Source organism: Phascolarctos cinereus, unplaced genomic scaffold (genome assembly GCF_003287225.1).
Source record: "Phascolarctos cinereus isolate Bilbo 61053 unplaced genomic scaffold, phaCin_HiC Scaffold_2;HRSCAF=192, whole genome shotgun sequence".
NCBI classification, from domain to species: Eukaryota; Metazoa; Chordata; class Mammalia; order Diprotodontia; family Phascolarctidae; genus Phascolarctos; species Phascolarctos cinereus.
In genome coordinates this window covers 96,727,405-96,744,642 of record NW_027555625.1, presented here as the reverse complement: position 1 = coordinate 96,744,642, position 17,238 = coordinate 96,727,405, and the positions used below count along the sequence as shown (strand labels likewise).

The window sequence follows — 17,238 nt, the reverse complement described above, 5'->3', positions numbered from 1 at the left end:
AGAGATTTCGGCTATTTAAAATTTTAGCCACGTTGCTATTCATTAATTTTTCCACCATAGGTGGGCCAGGAAAAGGGAGAGCTATTCAACTGAGATTCAGCCCATTTCTCTGAGGGTCAGTGACCCCACCTTTCTGCCTCCTCAGCCTTCAGTCTTCCAGAAAAGTGGAATGTGAGGAATGAAGGGAGAGTTGAAATTATTAAATTAAATTAGAGGCAGCCAGGTGCCACAGTGGATAGAGCACTGGACTGGAGCCTGGTGACTTAATCCGCTGGCTTCAGACACTTAATAGCAGTGTGCTCATGGGCAAGTCACTTAACCTATGCCTGCTTCGGTTTCCTCATTTGTAAAATGGAGATAATAATAAGACTTACCTCCCAGGGATGTTGTGAGGATAAAGTGAGATAAAAATGTGTAAAGTGCTTTGCAATTATTAAAGCACTGTATAAATCCTAGCTGCTATTTTTATTATTAATGTTCAATACGGATTACGTGTGAATTTCGGTTTTTCAAGTAAGCCCTGTTTCCCTTGGTAAGGAATGAGTAGGAGTTGGCTGCATTTGTCTTTATATTAAATACTTATTTTTGAAAATGGTAAGGCACTAGTGATTGGGGAATGATTTGCAAAATTAATTTCCTATTTTTCGATCAGAAGCTAAGTGCTTTGCTGTGGCCTGAAGAAGATACTGTTTATCTGCTAACTGTTCTAGCAGACCACAAGCCCCGCTGGTTCTGCCAGACTGGCCAGGCTTCTAGTAATAGGCCTGTTGATGGACCGTATCTGCTGTCTGAGGACTCGCTTAGTGTCAAGCTCCAGGAAATCAAGGCCAGTAGGTGCCAGCAATTAGGGAAAGCTTTGGGCCAAAGTGAGAGAGGGTAATGAGTGTGGGAGAAGGAAGGGCAACAGCAAGGTGGGCACTCAAGGCAGAAGGGAAGTGGATCAATTCATGACCATCATGTTATCTTCCATACTAAAAGCTGGGGTTGTTAACCTGGAGTCCAGGGACCTCTAAAACATCTGCGGATAGATTTCAAGGGGTCTGACAACTTTCAGGGGGAAAGTTACATGTTGATTTCAGTATAGTTTGTTTCCTTTGTGGTCTTATGTAGTTTAATTTATACATTTTTAAAGCATTATCCAGAGCAGGTGCCCATAGGCTTCACCTACCAAAGGGATCCATGACACCTCTCATAAAGGTGAAGAATTCTCCCCACTCTCCATCCCCACGCTAAAGGTTATGAGGAGGGAAAGAAGCAATCTGGACCAGAGGCTCAAACCAAAGGATTCTCCCAAAATGTGAGGAGCTACCATGGAGTTGGTAGTTGAGATGCTTCATAGAAGTGAAGGCCTCTGTGTTCGCCCTCTGGCTTGCCACAGTGTTCCATGTCATTCTGGATACATACAGATTTAGCCATCCCCATCAAGTAGTGCATCCATATTCCTCACTCACTGGAGAGGTTTCTCAGATGGTTGCCTGCAGAATCATGAATTTCTGCATCTTGGGAGCATTTGTAGGCTACCTACATTACTCCTGAGTTGCAGTCCACCTAACAGGAGGGATTATACACACTAACGATATCACAGATCCTTGAATATTGAAATAAAAGTCGAATTTATACTGATGATTTTTTGTTTACTCACCAGGAGCACTGTTTAGGGCTTGAATTTGGCTACTTCCTTTCTAACTTAAAAGGGTTCACAGCACTGACTCAGGTGGGCCCCTAGACTTGAACAAGACCTGCTTATCTTTGTCTTTTTCATAGTGGTCAGAAATCATGGATGCCTAGTGCTGGCCTAGACTCTGGGCCTTGGCCATGACCCTTCTCTTCTGGCTTCATATTTCCAATACATAGTGCCAGGCATTGTGCTTAAACATTTATTGAATTGAATGTTTATTGAATAATAACTTGGTTTGGCAGAATGAACTATGCCCAGGGATTGATTATAGGGCACTAAAAGAAATCTACTCTTCAGTGTTCTATATAAGCACTTCTTAAACTCGGGGTCACAACCTCATGTGGGGTTGTGAAAAAACTGGCAGCGGTAAAAGGTTTCTAAATATGTAATGACCAAAAGTTAATTAAAAATCAAACGTGTAATGAATCGAGGTATTTCTGGCAGTGCTTGGCCATGCTTCATCGTGTATCTTCACTGCAACCTTGGTTCTGAACACAAAGCATGCGCACTTTGCACTGCACATACCCTCAGCCCACACAACGGAACCCTGAAAAGAAGTCATGAATGGAAAAAGTTTAAGAAGCCCTCTTCTATACCATAAAAAAAAAATTGACTTTAGATTCCACAATGAGTATGATTGCCACTGATCAAGAAAATAGAGACTGATTTAGTGATTTACTACCAATCTTGTTGAGTGGTTTTGGACCAGCATGTAGCATCTTTGAATCAAGCCATCTTATTATGCCTCTTCACAAAGTGATAGAGGCTCTTCAGACTTCACTCCAGGCCCAAATCTGTGTTCCCACCGGCTGAAGTGATTATTTGTGGCTCCTCCATATAAACCAGGGAGGAAGGAAACAACTTTTAATGTGGGTGGAATGTGTTCTGGTTCTGAATTGAGGAAATAAATAATGTTCTTTAATCTATTTTGTCCTACTTAATATGTTTCAAATTAGCATACATAGAACTTTCTATCAATTACAATAGAGGTTTCTTTTTCTTTGGGGGGGGGAGGTGTCTGAAACTGTGATTTTATTAGAATAGAGAACTCCAGGTGAGCAAACTCCCTCTGGCAATGTTGACAGGCAACTGTTCTGTTATAGTGCTACAGAGTTCCTCATGTGCTGAAAGGTTAAGAGTGCCCAGGGTCACACAACCAGTATATGTCAGAGGCAGAACTCAAAAACCCAGGTCTTGCTGAATCTCTATCATTGCATCCATCTCAGTTTCCCTGGTGTTGTATTACTTATCCAAAGCAGAGAGGAAAATACTTCATACCAAGCACATATACAAGTTCAAACAGCACATACCAAGTCTCTGACCTCCAGAGTGGTCTTTGGGGCAGGGTCAGTTGGAGTTGCATGTATTCTGATCCATTCTGCCTGAGAGAAGAATTCCTGGAATCTCCAGGCCTGGACCCAACTTTACAGAGACATCGTAGAGGTATACTTTCAACCAAGTGGCCCCAGGAGAGATCCACATGGCTGAATTGTTGGAGTTCCTGAATCCCGAGAGGAAGTGGAGGAATTCCTGAACAGAGCTAGCCACAGGCTGCCTCTGTATTAACCATAAGTATAAACTTTTTAGGATCTAGCCTTATAGGGGAGGGGTCAGTCAAACTCCTACCTGCAGCCTGTTTTTGTATGCCTCCAACTAAAAATGTTTTAGTGTTTTTTACATCTTAAAATTATGTTTTATTGTATTTGAAAATATAAAAACCATTCTTAGCTCACAGGCTGTACCAAAACAGGAATGGGGCAGGATTTGGTCTTTGGGCTGTAGTTTGCTGACCCCTGTCCTAGAGAGGGGGAAAGTCTAGGGCAGTGCCAGTTTCCAAATTTCCCCTTTAATAATACCAGGATTGCAAACTGGGGACCCAACCTTCTAGAGAGCAAAAGGGGAGTTTTCATACAGTTGCCAGACTCTTGGGGAGAGGAAAATCATGCAAGTGACCATGTGGAAGAAGAGCAACAATTTCCTAAACCATGAGGTAGGGAAACAAGATGTTTAGGCTTTTCTCTCCACCATTACTGTGAATTGTTGGGACATTGAAGGTGAGATGGAAAAGTTTCCCCTCTTATAATCCCAAGTTTGTTTTTCTTTTGAAGAAAGTTCAAACCACAAAGTGGGCCTATGATTCTGGGGAATTGTGTATACCCTGGGATGAGGAAACAGGAAGGTATGGAGGTAAGACTCATCAGAGGGGGGAAAAATGTATTGATTGTCTATGAACCATTGTGAATCATTTTTGTGTTTTCTGCATTTTCCATACGGTGAAATAAAAAGTGTCCAGAATTGGATTGTTAGCTTGGTTGCTTTTATAGAGCTGAGGACCCTTTTATCCTCATCTGTGGAGACCTAAACATGAGCTATATTTGAAACATATCCCGAGATTTCCCACGGGCAAATCTAAGTGAGGAAAAATAAGACAAAAGAGATATGATTTGGTATGGCTGATCCCAGATTGAAGCTACTCCATGTGAGTCCCAAGTCGGGGCTGCTGGGCCACTGGGCCCTTGTTATATCACATCAGAGCCAGCTCACTCACCACTTTCATATTAAAACACTTCTGATCCTTGATTAAAACATTGATTAAGCAAACTAGCATTTAGACTTTCAGATTGAAGAATAAACAGAAAGTGACTTCATGAATTAGTCAGGGATTATCAACAATTAAATATTTCTTGGATATTTAACTCTTGGACTAGTCATTAAACATTTAATTTCAATTGAGACAAGAAACTCAAGGAGAAAAATGCTTTAAAAATTGTTGTCTGTCCCTTTTTTTTGGTCTTCTAAAAATAAAATTATCAAATTAACATTATTTAAATGCTTCAGATATATAGTTTGCTGAGGGATACTTTTACTTGCCTGTATAGCATAAAGTCACATTTAGTCTGTGATGAAAGTATTCTTCCTGGTCCTATCAGGTATTTAACTGATTTTAAGGTATTTTTTGGTCTTTTCAAAATGAAATGCAAATTGTTGCTAGCTTTTCTTTCTCTCTTTCTTTTCTTCTCCTCTACCTCTCTCTTTGAATACAGAGGTCTATTAAGAAAATAGATCAGAAAAAATTTGAGCAGACAATAACTAAGCCAGATTTTGGATAAGCTATTCCATTGCCAAAAACATACGTCTAAAAAAGTAAATGTATTTCATAAAGTCTCTAATACTTTCGTATGTAGGAAAACATACCATCAAAATGCTGTAAGTCTACTTTCAGGGAAAGGGTTAGGGCCTCACCTCCATCCCATCCTCACTCTTTCTCCTCTGACAGACCAGCTAAGTGAGATAAATTTGAAATTGTGCTTTAAATTAAAGTATTCCAGCAGTGGAAAAATAATTTAGGCAACATTTAAATATGAAGTTCCTTGTTTCAGTGCTCATCAAAGACTGTCCTGGGGAATGAGCAAGGGGAAGAGTTGTCATTTAGTGAAAGTTAGCAGCAAGGCTAATTGACAGAATTTGGCAAAGATGTCTTTGCAAGAAGAAGAGCAGCCTTTCATTTGTCAGGCACTGACAGAGTTTCTTCAGGCTAGTGTGTTTTTTCTTGAGAGGAAATTAATTTCCTGTAATCAAATACAGTGGATTACAGCCTTTGTCTCATCCTGCCTTGGCCACAGAAGCAATTGTAGCCTTTATTCAGCATCATTACGTTGTCTTTTGTAAGAAAGCACAAACATCTTTAACACAGAAGGGTGTTCCCTTAGTTCATTTTTGGATGGCCAAGAGACATTGCTGATTCTTGCTCAGAGACTGGGTCCTCCTGCTTTTTAAGTTAATGTGCCCCAGGAAGCTTATTTTTGCAGTGGAAAAAAAATCAACAAACCAACGCACCCATATTGCTATAGAATGAAATATGTACTGTACTATTTGGAAAAGAAATTGCAAACTTTTATATGTGTCTGCTTGGGAGGTGAACAGTGCTAAGAAATGATATATGAGAGTTGCATAGGAAAATGGGAAAAGGGAAAATTATAGCTACTAACTAGAAATTGAGGAAGAATAGGTTCGTAGTGTTTTTAAGCTCTTTCATGAATTTAATTTCATAATCAAAGCATCAAAATCAGTTTTCAAAGTATATTCTTTATCTACTATTACATATTTTAATTCTTTGTCTATGTAATAATACCTTTGATTATAAACTCTGTGAGGACAGGGATCATGTCTCATTTATATTTTGTGTCTCCCCAAAGCCCAACATAATACTCTGTACTTAGTAGTCATTTAATACATGTTTTCAAATCATTGAATCATCTTGGAATCATACAATTTAAGAAATTTATAGGGAAAAGTGGGAGTGTAATTCCATTGATTTAGCTGTAAGTGCAGTTTTATATGTGTATGTGTGTGCACGTATGCATGTTATAGAGGAGAGAGGCTGCTGGAAGATGGTAGAAAGATGGAAGAGTTGTTGAATGAGGAGTAATTGTTGAGGCAAGAGGCAGTACAGAAATTATATCTCTCCATCCGCTCTACCTGAAAAACTAATTATCAGAATATGAGAGAAGAAAGCCTTAGGTATTTTTAATGAGCAGATTTTAAAAAATTCGAGATAGAGCAATCAGAAAAGAAGGTATACCTGGCTTCTAGGTCTGGAAATAAGACTTGCTAAAATAATAGAATATTAGAGTTAGATGAGAACTCACAGAGTCTAGTTGTAGTCAATCCCTTCATTTTATAATGACTTGAGCAAAGTCATGCACCAAGAGCTGAAACTTGAACCAAGCTGGAAGTTCTGATTCCCAAACCAGTATGTTTTGCTGCTGCTGCTTCTTATCATCATCACCGTCATCGTCCTAACTAGCATTTATATAACGTTTTAAAGTTTGCAAAGTGCTTTGCATGTTATCTCGTTGTATCCTCACATCATTGTGAGACAGGTGCTGTTGTTATTTATCTGTATTTACAGACGAGGACACCGATGCTGAGAAAAGTTCAATAATTTGTCCAGGATCACACAGCTAACATGTGTCTGAGGCAGGATTTGAATTCTGGTCTTACTAATTTTGCCTAAGACTCTTTTCATTATACCATCTAGATGCCCTTTTCACCATATTATACAACCTTGCTTATTATTTAAGGAAGAGGAGCTAATTTTACCTTTCTGGCCTTCATTTTCTTCATCTGTAAGAAGAAAAAAAAGATAATTTTCTCTTACGTTCCTTCTCTACTTAAAAATCCTCTGACTTTTGGCTCCTAACTGGGGAAGCCTAAAATGTATTTATTTAAGTGTTTCTCACATGCTGGAAGTTCCCAGCTTATCCCCAATAAGCAATCTATTAGTTTCATATGAATCATTTTTTAACCAGTTGGTCTGTGGTAAATTTGTATTGGTCTAGAATACTTTTTAAAATATAGATTTAAAGAACTGATGCCTCCCCATCCTCTTCCTTCCATCATTCTTCTCCCACCCTTAAATCCACATCCTATCTTCTCAATGAGGTTATGAAAGATGGAATAATTCCTAGTAGAAAACGTTTATGTTCTTCTCCCACCCTTAAATCCACATCCTATCTTCTCAATGAGGTTATGAAAGATGGAATAATTCCTAGTAGAAAATGTTTATGTTTTAGGAGTCGGCTGTCTCATTTGCCATGGGTAATACTAACCTTGGTGGTTGATCCAGCCCTTTGTTTTTCATTGTCCCTCTTCACAAATGACTTTAGGCCTAAATTTTTTTGGAGCATTATTTATTGTGGAGAATATGCTCTCCTCCAAAGTTTTGCCCTTGGTAATTTAAAAAAAAATGGAAATAACTTTAAAGTCAAGAAAGCAATCGTATATTTTGCACATCATAAAGATAAGTGACTAAAATTACATTTTAAAATCTATGCAATTAGACTTTCTCAAATGCACAGATTAGCTTATTGTTCAGTACTTTATATACTGCATCCCTCCTCTGGTATGGAAACTAATAGTTTTTAAAAACAAACTTATGCAGACTTCTCTGCAGTGATTCAAGGATCCAGTATAATCCTTAAATATAACTAGGAGGACAAGGCAAAAGTCTTCAGAGCAGAGTTAGTACTTAATAAATAATTGTAGAAGGAATGCATACATGAATATGTTATATATTCATTCATTCAATAACTATTTATTAAGCATCTGATATGCACACTGCCCCACAGTAGGTTCTGGAGGGGGTAAAAATTTATTGGAAACATAGCACTTTATGGAGCCTTTAGTCTAATCGGGAAATAAAACATAGACCTAGCTGAAGTATGCTATATTACATATAAAATCCTTTAGAAAGGCAGAAATAACAAACTGTCACATAAGGCCTAAGGGGGGAAATTGTTGACGATGGGGAGATCAGTGAAGGCTTCGTGGAGAAGATATCATTTGAATTAGACTTTAAAGGATGAGCTCAGGTCGTGGATCCCATAACTTTTTAGTCTGAATGAGTCACTCTTTGGTACCGTGAGGAGCTATACTATTTTCATTACTGTATTTTTCATTTTCATCATGAATCTGTAACATCAATTCAACGGATCAAGATTTTTTTTTGTTTAGTGCTAAACTGAGTTTACTTGAGGATGCACTTTTAGAACCCCATTAATATAATTAATATACCTGAAAAAATATGGCAGCAAATCTCTCCCTGAGTGTTTTCAATTCATGTCTCCTGCTGTTTAGTGACCAAGAGGCACAGGGCCTGCTACATTTAGCAGCACTGCACTTTCCTTAAGCCAGTAAATGCTGTTCCATTAAGGACAAAAAGGGATGCTCAATGTTAATGTAGTTCTCTGATCGTCAGTAAGCTCAGTACTCACCTCTTTCTTTTTGTCATCCCTTTCCCTACAGCCAACCCGACCAGAGCAGGTGGGAGAGACTACCCAGGCTCTGCAGAAGTGATCCGAGAATCCAGCAGCACAACAGGCATGGTCGTTGGGATCATAGCCGCTGCGGCCCTGTGTATCCTCATCCTCCTTTACGCCATGTACAAGTACAGAAACCGAGATGAAGGTTCATACCACGTAGATGAGAGTCGAAACTACATCAGTAACTCAGCACAGTCCAATGGGGCGGTCGTGAAGGAGAAACAGCCTAACAGTGCTAAAAGTTCCAACAAAAACAAGAAAAACAAGGATAAAGAGTATTATGTCTGATCCTGACATCCCAAAAGGACACTTGTATAGAAATAGTCTTCATTTTATCTGAGACATAATACAAACTTATTTACTTTCCTTTTGAAGCACATACAAAAGAAGACAGGGAATGCAATCAGGAAGGAAAGACTGTTTTTAAAAACGAGTATCTCATGCTCTTGTTTCTCCAGAAAGCAGGGGCTGATAAATTCCCTAACATCCACAGTGTTTTCATTTACTCTGCCTGTCTTTATGTTGCTGGAACATTTCTAAAAGACAGTGATGACCCCATGCATTCATAAAGCAAAGGAGTATTATCACATCAAGGCACAATACAAAACAAAACAAAATTCAAAAAAAAAAAAAGAAGCTACCTATGATTCTGGATTTAGCCAAAGTGCTAGCGCTTTCTTGAGAAGGGAGTCTTATTGCCAGAGAAGACTCTGCCATTCGGTCTGACTCAACATGCAAACCTTAAAGAGTTTGCTGCCTCGTGCACCAGGAGCAGTGATTGGAGCTTGCATTGGAGACGAAGTGCTGGCTTTTTTGAAGACTTGTGTTAGAACACTTTCAAAAAGCCCCTTTCTGGTTGTAAGGGAAAAAAAAAAAGTATGGAGGCCTTATTTTCCAGTATGTGAAATATAAGGCACATTTTCACACTAAAATTAAAACAAAACAAAAAAACAAGAGGGCATAGATGCAATCATTTGGGAAATTTTCATGCACGCTTAATATGTTATTACATATGTTTATATAAAACACATCTATGTGTGCTTTCTGGACTGTGATAAGTGATGTTTTATAGCCTGTTGTATAGACAATGCAATCTATATCTCTGCTCTTCAGCCATTTTTGGTCGATTCAATGTTATAAGTGTTGCTAGGTATAGAGAGTTTTATGACATCTGGAGCACCAAACACATTTTAGTTTTTTGCTGCCATTATAAATTGCCACAGTTTTTTTTTTTCCTTTTTCTTCTTTTTTTTTAATTTACAGTGTAGTGATAAGGGGGATATGTATGAATGTATATACAAAGAGTCAGCTAATTTTTTTCTTACCTGTACAGCTTCTATTCTGTTGCAAATGAGGTTTAGTAGTTTGTATGAGAGATGTGGATTAGAAGGCAAAATACATACATATATAGTATATATCTCTTGTAATTGTCCTCTCTCCCCTATTCTATGCCTCCCAAATCTGTTATTAACCATTGGAATCAGTCAAATTTGATGGTAGACCCAAACATTCATAAATTAGTCAACATTTACTAACAGAGTGAAAAATGGGAGGGGTGGGTAGATGGGCCGATCAAGGTGCTGTTGCTGAATGGTATGGTTTGCTTCATTAAAATTTTGCTCCCAGGAAATTCTGAGAAAATTGTAGTCCCTTACTAATCTGAAACCTGCCACATAGAATTTCAGTAGTAGACTGTTCCCCTGGGTGAGAATCATTGTGGGGGCAGGTAACAGAAGCAAAAATGATTTATCTCTATCTTAACCCTGGCTGCTGCAATTGAAAACTTTCGTTTCTAATTTAAAAAAAAAAAGATATATATTCTCTGAACTTGAAGTGCATGTTAAAGATTTTTGAAAAGTGGGCACTTTTTTCCTATAAGAAAGTATTTTAAACAACTTTGGATTCTGTATTACTAAATATCCTAAAAGATCATGTATTAGTTGACCATTAAGACTGTTTAAAAATAACTTTTAAAATTATGCTCATGTCATTAATAAACATTTTATTAGTTTAACCCATATTAAGCATTAGAATGGTATAGATTATACACGAGGCTTTTTTTTCACATATTCAGTGAAGATCACAGCAATAAATCATTTATTATGATATGGTAATGCAAAGAAAATCTAGTATTGGGCTGAAAAGAGGTACTTCATTAGGACTCAATTGCATTACTTGAACGCCTCCTGGAAGAAATATGGATGTTTAAGTTTTACAAAACAGAAACATGATTTTAAAATTAGCTTTAAACAGGGGTAACAATGCAGCACAGTATCATGTGTGCTTCTTATTCTTGCGGTTGAAGAAGCCTGAATAGTGGCATAGGTATGCCTCTCAAACATATAACACTTCCAACATGTATAATTGGCATACATAATAGTGAAAATGAACTCTCACTTTTAAGGGTTTCCAACAAAGTGATAAGTGGAGAGATCTTTTGGTTGGGAAATGATTCCTAAGATATTGATAGTTGGAGGCTTGAAATTAAATCTGAAATATCCATTAACTTTTCTTTTAAAAACCTGCCAACAAATGGAATTCCCAAATTATTACATTTGTCATTGACCCTTACTCAGGGAAAGCCAATGAAATAGGAAGGTAAACATTAACCTAAGTAGTTTACAGCCTGAGGGTTTAAAAAAGATTGTTGCTCTTCCATAGAATGTCCTGAACTTGAAATATTTCCCATTCAAAACTTATTTTGCAATTTAATCAGAATGGATTGCCTATGATGATTGTAAGGTGGTGCAAATAGCAGGGACAGGAATTGGGGCTGATTAGAAGGTGTCTTTTCAGTGACTTTTGACCAGAATTTCTTTCCATAAAATTACAAATTCAATGTGACCCCAATAAATCCAGCAAGGTGTATTTCTGATGTTGTTAGTAAACATAAAATTTCACATTATTTCTTAGTTTTCTTCTCACTACAAAAAAAAAAAGAGGGAAAAAAAGCATAACTGTCTACATATCAGAAGTACCAGGATTCCATATATAGCCTTTGCTATTATTTTATCATTTCAAACTACCTGACATCAATTTGGTTACATCTCTAGCCTGTAATTTGTCTGACTGAGGAGGCTTCTTTTCTATTTATGTAATATGTTGCCTTTTTTTAAACAGAACACTAAAATAATGTGTGAGATGGGCCATCTCCAAATCATCAAAGAGGCCAGATGCCCCTATCCTTCTAGTGCTTTGTGTGATTAGATATCTAAGGGTTTTTTTTTCTGTTGCAAGGCCAATTTATCCATTATTGGAAATGCTAAGCAAGTGGAATTTACTGTTTTGTTAATAAAATGTTTCTTAATACAATGTTGGACTTGGATTTTTTAAAACTTGTATATGACTAAGATCAAAGAGAGAGGGGAAAATGAGAGTTGCCCATAGATAAACAGTAAAGGTTGTGGGATCTAATTCTCTGGAGTTGTATGACTATGAAAGGTTATAGTTGCAAGGGAAAAGTCTCATAGTTTTCCTTTTTTATGGATTAAAAACCACAAATTTTAAAAAAGCTATTTGACAACATTATAAGGAAGGCTGCTTTCTATAAAAGCATTCTCCTACACTTTCAGAAACACTTGGGCCTTCTTTGATTTAAAGACAAGCTTATTCTAGTAATTTTTTTTTTATCAAGCTTAAAGAGAAAAATTCTCTATTATCTAAATTAGCTTAATTGTTTCATGAACACGCAAATCTATTCCCCTTTCACCTTTTAAATATTTTCCCCCACAAAAGCTGAATGCCCTTTGGGAAATCACATGTCAACCAAGTGGTAGTTTTTAAGTGCAGACTACTCCATAATTTATCGTTCTTTCAGACTAGCAAACTGACAACTATTAAAAAGTTTGGACCAGTAGAAACAATTTATTCAGACTCTGAAATATAAATTTGTACTTCTCTCTTTAAATGAAAAAGTATGCATATTTGTATCTATTCTGTTTCTATATTGATTAAAAGAATGTATTGTTCCATCTGTAATACAATCTAATGAAGTCACTTATTCAGAAGAATATTCTTCAGATACAAGAGAAAAAAGAAATTTCCCTCCTAAAGGGGCAAAATCCAAATTGATTTGGATACATCTTTAATTCTTCAGACTGACATGACAGGAATAATTAATGTGTGGCCAATTGTAAATAAATTGATAGACCATATATTTAAAAATAATGCTCAAGATGGCATAGTTCAGTAAAGCATTTCCTCAGGCACCAGAGAAAGAAGGCATAAGCCATGGCACAATGAACAGACTAAGATCTCACCCTATAATTCCAGCCTATTCATAGGAAGCATCATCAAAAACAAAACAAAACAAAACAACAAAAACAATTATCTCAGAACCTAATCCAACAGTATTTAAGTGTCTACTGTGTGCCAGGCATTGGGCTAGCCTTATTGCGTATCTTCAACATCAATCGATTCTTCATTGAATGTCTACTTTGTGTAAAGGCATTCTGTTATATGATCACACAAGCTGTAAAATTTAGAAATTTAGATGGTCATTGAAGCAACCATTTTCAAAGATGTAGATATTAAACCTCATACAATGTATTGGAAGTATCAGTTTTAGAACTGCCATGACCACCTCTCGTGCTCATGGATAGGTACTGCTGCTCTGTAGTTATGGGTCCTATCAATATTAGTGGCCATGGGCAAATACCAACTAAGTGGCCCCTATATAGCAGTATTGAGGGAGCAGAGGGAATTGTTCTATTCTCTGGAAACTTGCTTATTTTTCAGTTAATTATCTTAAGGTTAGAAGTTTATGAAGTGGTCCAGGATTAAACTTGTATCATCATACAGGTTCTATGAAAAGAGACTATTCCTTGCCACATTCTGCCCTGTCCACTGCTGGCTATAAAAATCAATTGTCTCTGCCAGAGGCAAGTCATTGGTAGGTTCATATTTGGGTAAATAGATTTCACGCAGGGTTCTTGTGAATTATGCTAATGGTATATAAGGTCTCATCAAACTTACCGAGTTGGAAAAACATTGATCCAATTCAGTAAGCATTCACTGAGCACCTACTATGTCCCAACCACTGTATTAAGCACTGTATATGGCCCCACATACTATTGCTTTATTTATCTGCTATCCAAGAAACAGTCCTAGCTAAGAGAGCCTTACCACCAGAAGGCCAATTAATGTTTTGGCAACACCGTCATTTACAAAGACAACAAGACATGGGGCAGCTAGGTGGCGCAGTGGATAGCGCACCAGCCCTGAAGTCAGGAGGACCTGAGTTCAAATCTGATCTCAGACCAAACACTTGACATTTCCTAGCTGTGTGACCCTGTCCAAGTCACTTAACCCCAATTGCTTAAAAGCAAAAAAACCAACCAACCAACCAACTAAACAAACAAACAAAAAAAAGCCAAGACATTGTCATCAGTATCAGTGGAGTTAGAATCTCCTCACATCCAACTCATAGCATTATCATCCTTGAATCAAATATGCTTCCATAACTTTCAGTGCTAGCTTCCTTTACTTCCATTCACTGATAAATGGTGTATTAATTTTGATATTATAGTTAAGAGTTCAGAAGTAGTTTTTTTCTTATAAAAATTGTTAATATGTCATGACTCAGTTTCTGGAACATAACATCATATAGAGGTATATAGTATGTGGTTTAGGCTGACCTGGTTTAATTTAGGATGGATATTTTAATGAACTATGCACAATCCTCACTTCTACATGGCCACTGTCATCCTAATGGAGATCCATCATGGTTTTATTTGTGAAAGGTTAGCTTTCCCTCCCCTATTTTTATTCAAACCTAAAGGTTAATTGATTTAATGCAATGAGGACATGGTCATGAATGTTAAGCAGTAGTCGTCATTACAAATCCCTCCATTAAACTGGATAAAGTATTGGAACCAAATAGATGAGAAGATGAAGGCTATTGTAAGATGAAGAACATATGTAAAATGGTGTGGGAATAAGAATAATGAGGGAAGATGGAGAAGAATAACCAGTACCTAAATTTGCAAGTTAATGAACTCTAAGCCTGCATCTTAAATTAAAAATATTAACATTAGCTAAGTAAAAAATTGAACAGTCACAAGTCAATAAAGAAGCTACTAGGAAGGACTTGGGGTACACTCTCAAAGTCTAAAGAGAATTTCTACAAGTGATGCCATTTGATGATTCTTGAAACTCTATGATACCTGCAGAAGAAAATCGCCACTCCATTTAAAATTTAACGTGACATATGACAAACATTGGTAAGGATCATAGCTTGAAAATGGATTTTCAGGTAAGAGTTTTTAAGCGGTAAGTGTATATATAATATTTGTTATGAAATAAATCCTCAGGTAAGAGAAACAGATACAAGTTAATTCACATTTCAAGTGACTCTGTAAGAGTATTGGTTTTAGAGGTCATTAAGTGGTTGATGGAATATTACTCAAAAGAGACTTTGCCAACACTTAACTAGCCAACTCTCAATTATTTTTCAATCCGTGGTGAGGTAGACCAGAGCACTGAGGAGAATTGAAATCCACAGATAATTGAACAAAGTCTTTTTTGTCTTTACCTCCACCAAATCATTTACTGCAGTAGCTTACAAATCAGAGAATTCAAACATTTCATAACCTCTCTTGGCTTGTTCTCAGATCCGGGTAGAAGTGCCAACCAATAGCAGCCATTGGATAAAACAAGAGTTGATAGCAGTGCATTAGTTGTGTAAATCTGAAATGAGAAGAGGGAGGGAGAGGGCAATGAAAGAGGAACATGAAGGGGCCACTACATATGTTGATTTTTGTAAAGGGGATATGCTTGACTGGTCATAAGAATAGTAATTACTCTATCTACATGACATTTGTATACTTCATTCCAATCTCTTTTCTATTTACTTTCACAATCCTTTTGTGATGTAGGTGGGGCTGGAATTTGTATCCTCATTTCATTTCTAGAAAGACTGAGAAAGAAATCCAGAGAGATTAAGAGTTCTGTTGTGAAGCTTTTCCTGGGAACTCTAGCATCAGCAGGATCAAGGGATGAATTGAGACTAGACATAGATTGATAGAATGTTAAAAATCAAAGGGACTTTGGAACTCATATAATCCTAGCCATTCATTTTATAGATGAGAAGTCAAGTGACTTGTCCAAGGTCATTCAGTAAGTTTGTGGAAGAATCGGACTGGAACTTGGGTTTCTTGACTTCAGATCAGCTTAGATATGGTGTATATAAGTGACTCCTGATCGTGTATGTAAAATCTCTAGCTAAGAAAATTCACGGTAAAGGAAGAAGACAAAAGACCGATTAATCAGTCAATAAACATTTGCCAAGCAATTGAAATGTGTTGGGCACTGTGCTAAGCACTGAGGACACAAATAGAAAAAAGAAAGGTGGTTTCTGCCCTCAAGGAACTTACCATCTAGGGGGGAAAGACATCACACAAAAAAGGAACCTGAAAAGGGGTGGTAGTAGGCACAGGGTAGGGGAAGCATGATGAAAGAGTCCAAAGGAGTGCAACTGAGTGAGAGATAAAGAGATGAGTGGCCTGGGCACCTTCCTTAAATGGAAGTATTGGGAGAAGCTCTTCACTCCACCCTCCAATCAGAAAGGCAAAGGTACCCATAACGCCTGAGTGCCAAAACTGATTCCATCCTGCAGGATGATGAAGTTCCTGGGAGCATGATGGAAAAGTTCAAAGGAGTACAGCTGAGCAGAAAAGAAGAAGTAATGCTATTATCATCTTTCCAAATATGTTTTGTTTCTAGTCCTTTGGTACAGTGATATCTATTACTCTGACACCTCTATTACCATGGGGTGATTTCTCCAGTCTTTAGGTCTTTTATTAGATCAGGGATTCTTAATTGAAGAGATTCATTAACTTAAACGAATTATCTATCTCTCTATCTATCTACATCTTTGTTTTCATTAACTTTTAACTGAAATTTAGCATTTCCTTCCATTATAAATTTTTTAAAAATATTCTGAGAAGGGGCCCACAGATTTCACCAAACTGCCAAAGGAATCAAAACACAAAACCAGTTAAGAATCCCTGTTTGGGATGGCACAGTCCTGTGATCAAATCAGTTCTCTTTAAATAATATTATTTCATATTTCCAGTATTTCATTCCAGAAGTTATGAATTAATTAGAATAAAAGAGAAAGAAATTTCCAGAGCTAGAAAGGACCTTACTCTAAACTATTCACTTTATAGATGAAATGACTGAAGCCCAGAGAACGAAAGTGACTTGTCCAAGATTACCGTTACTGACAAAGCTGACCCTTGACTTTGGATCTCCTGATTCCTAGTTTCCTCTTTTCTATCTCACACAGCTTCACATGATGAGTCAGAAAAAAAAGCTGCAGGTGAATCACAGGAAGACTACTATGTTCTGGTATGAGGAACAACGTACTATTCAAAGATCTCTTTGAATTAAATCAATTTTCGTATTGCCTAGCCATCCTATCCCATCCTTCAAAGCTCAGCGAGTCCCAAAATTCTGTGACGCCTTCCCTCATTACTGTAGCTTGTAATGCTACTCCCCTTCTTAATTCGCCCTTCGTGTAGCGAATTTATAATCTGTTGTTTCGCTGTTAAAAACAAAACTTTCAATGACTCCCCACTAAATACTGGACAAATTCGTTGTCTGGCATTCGAAGTCCTTTAAATCTGATATCAGCCTTTTTTTGCAGGCTCATTCTCGCATGTTTTCCCCTCATGTACTCTAGGGTCCAATAGAACTAGCTGAGTCTTAGCTTCTCAAACACATTACACAATTTCT

General features: G+C 37.3%; 1 protein-coding gene across 26 annotated transcripts in view; it reads left to right on the top strand.

The window, feature by feature from the left end:
- Positions 1–11,814, top strand: part of NRXN1 (neurexin 1) — a 1,404,735-nt gene extending 1,392,921 nt beyond the window's left edge. For all 26 annotated transcript variants that reach the window (XM_020996244.2, XM_020996243.2, XM_078149514.1 and 23 more), the window contains one exon: positions 8,486–11,814. In XM_020996244.2, coding sequence (XP_020851903.1) covers positions 8,486–8,790 — 305 coding nt within the window. In that variant the 3' untranslated portion in view covers positions 8,791–11,814. The remainder of the gene's footprint in view (positions 1–8,485) is intronic.
- Positions 11,815–17,238: the final 5,424 nt, after the last annotated feature.